We start from the raw sequence: 1,868 nt of genomic DNA on the forward strand, positions 1-1,868 counted from the left end.
CACCCTCCCCCCCCCCCATCTCCAAGCCTCAGAAACCATCGTCTGAGAACCCCAAGGAGGATACCCTTTCCCGGGTCTTCTGCAGCGCCAGGCCTCGGCAGACCGCCCCGGCAGGCCTCCCCTGCACTCGCCTGCTGCGGGACCTCCGCGCCGCCCGGAGGAGCGCGAGACCCCCGCCGCCCGCAGATCACCCGCATTCGCGGAGGGTGGCAGCAGGGGCCTGGCTGGTTTGAAACGCGGCGAAGAGGCGCGCGCTGCACCAAACCCTGTCCCCGTCCCCAAGGGCAGACTCGGGGAAAGGGGACCAAGACCTCAGACGCACTCAGCGCCATGGGGACAGCCGTGGCCAACACTCTGTCTCTGCGGCCAATCCCAAGGTTACCAAAACTCTCCATCCGCAGAGAACGCGCACAGCGGTGCGGACACTCGGGGACTGCCTTAAGGAAGGCTGAGCCTTGGGAGCGCGTGGACTCCGCCCCGCCGCCCGGCGATTGGCTCGCGGGGCTGGGGGCGGAGACCGAGTCCGCGCTGTATAAATATTCATGAGCCGGCCGCGCAGCTCGAGCGGGGCTGGAGCCGGGAAGTTGGGCGAAGGGCGCTGCTCCCGCCGAGGAGGAGGAGGAGGCGGCGGCGACGGCTGGGCGCGGGTCGCGCCACTCAGGTGTCCACTCCGCCTTCCGGTCTGGGTTTGCTCCTGGGTGTCCAGCAGGAAGGAGACTGCGTGCGCCTCGCCCGACTGCGGACGGAGCGCGGCCCTGACTTTTCCCGGTGGCGGGGGTCCGTCTGTCCCGGGGGCTGACGGACGAAGGACGGACGCCGGAGAAAGAGGGCGGAGGCCTGGGCCGAGGCGGGTCCCCAACTCCGGCGGCGGCGGTGGCGCGGCCTTGGGGGCGGACATGAGCCCCCGGGGGCTGAGCGGTAGCCTCCAGGGCTGACCCGGCGTGGCGAGCGGCCGGGCCCAGCCATCTTGACTGCGCACCGCGGCCCGAGAGGAAACTTGCAGCGCCGCCGCCCTCTGTGCCCGGCGGAGTCACCGCCGCCCAGCGCGGTGGGGAGAAGTGGTCGGGCGCGCGGAGAGTAGGCGAGCGAGCGCGGGACGATGAGCCGAAGCCCGGACCCTCTGCGCCGCAAGGGCTGAGCGCGACCTGGGGCGAGTAGAGCGGACCTTCGGACTGTGGCGCGCGCCTGCGGCCGCCTTCAAATCCCAGGAGCGGCGGAAAGGAGTGCGGAAGGGCCCTGCCGAGGCTGCGGACGCGCCCCTACGAGGGGCTAGATTATCAGCAGACCCCTCTCCCGGGCGAGGCATAAGGGAGATCCCAGATCACCCGCTTTCCCCGTCTCCGGCTCTCTCGTGGGGTCCCCCCCGGCACCCCTCTGCGCGCCGCCTGGAGGGCGAGGGCACCGGGCCGAGGCGCACAGCATGGAGTGGGGTTACCTGTTGGAAGTGACCTCGCTGCTGGCCGCCTTAGCGCTGCTGCAGCGCTCTAGCGGCGCAGCGGCCGCCTCGGCCAAGGAGCTGGCGTGCCAAGAGATCACCGTGCCGCTGTGTAAGGGCATCGGCTACAACTACACCTACATGCCCAACCAGTTCAACCACGACACGCAGGACGAGGCGGGCCTGGAGGTGCACCAGTTCTGGCCGCTGGTGGAGATCCAGTGCTCGCCCGACCTCAAGTTCTTCCTGTGCAGCATGTACACGCCCATCTGCCTGGAGGACTACAAGAAGCCGTTGCCGCCCTGCCGCTCGGTGTGCGAGCGCGCCAAGGCCGGCTGCGCGCCGCTCATGCGTCAGTACGGCTTCGCCTGGCCCGACCGCATGCGCTGCGACCGGCTGCCCGAACAGGGCAACCCTGACACGCTGTGCATGG

General features: G+C 70.3%; 1 protein-coding gene across 1 annotated transcript in view; it reads left to right on the forward strand.

Annotated features, from left to right (window-relative positions):
• The first annotated feature begins 1,420 nt into the window (after positions 1–1,420).
• The window catches only part of FZD8 (frizzled class receptor 8), a 12,101-nt gene continuing 11,653 nt past the window's right edge, over positions 1,421–1,868 (forward strand). Inside the window, exon 1 of the mRNA XM_026446845.1 lies at positions 1,421–1,862. Within this exon, the coding sequence (XP_026302630.1) occupies positions 1,421–1,862 (442 nt within the window). The remainder of the gene's footprint in view (positions 1,863–1,868) is intronic.

The sequence above is a fragment of the Piliocolobus tephrosceles genome, chromosome 9, assembly GCF_002776525.5.
Source record: "Piliocolobus tephrosceles isolate RC106 chromosome 9, ASM277652v3, whole genome shotgun sequence".
Lineage (NCBI taxonomy): Eukaryota > Metazoa > Chordata > Mammalia > Primates > Cercopithecidae > Piliocolobus > Piliocolobus tephrosceles.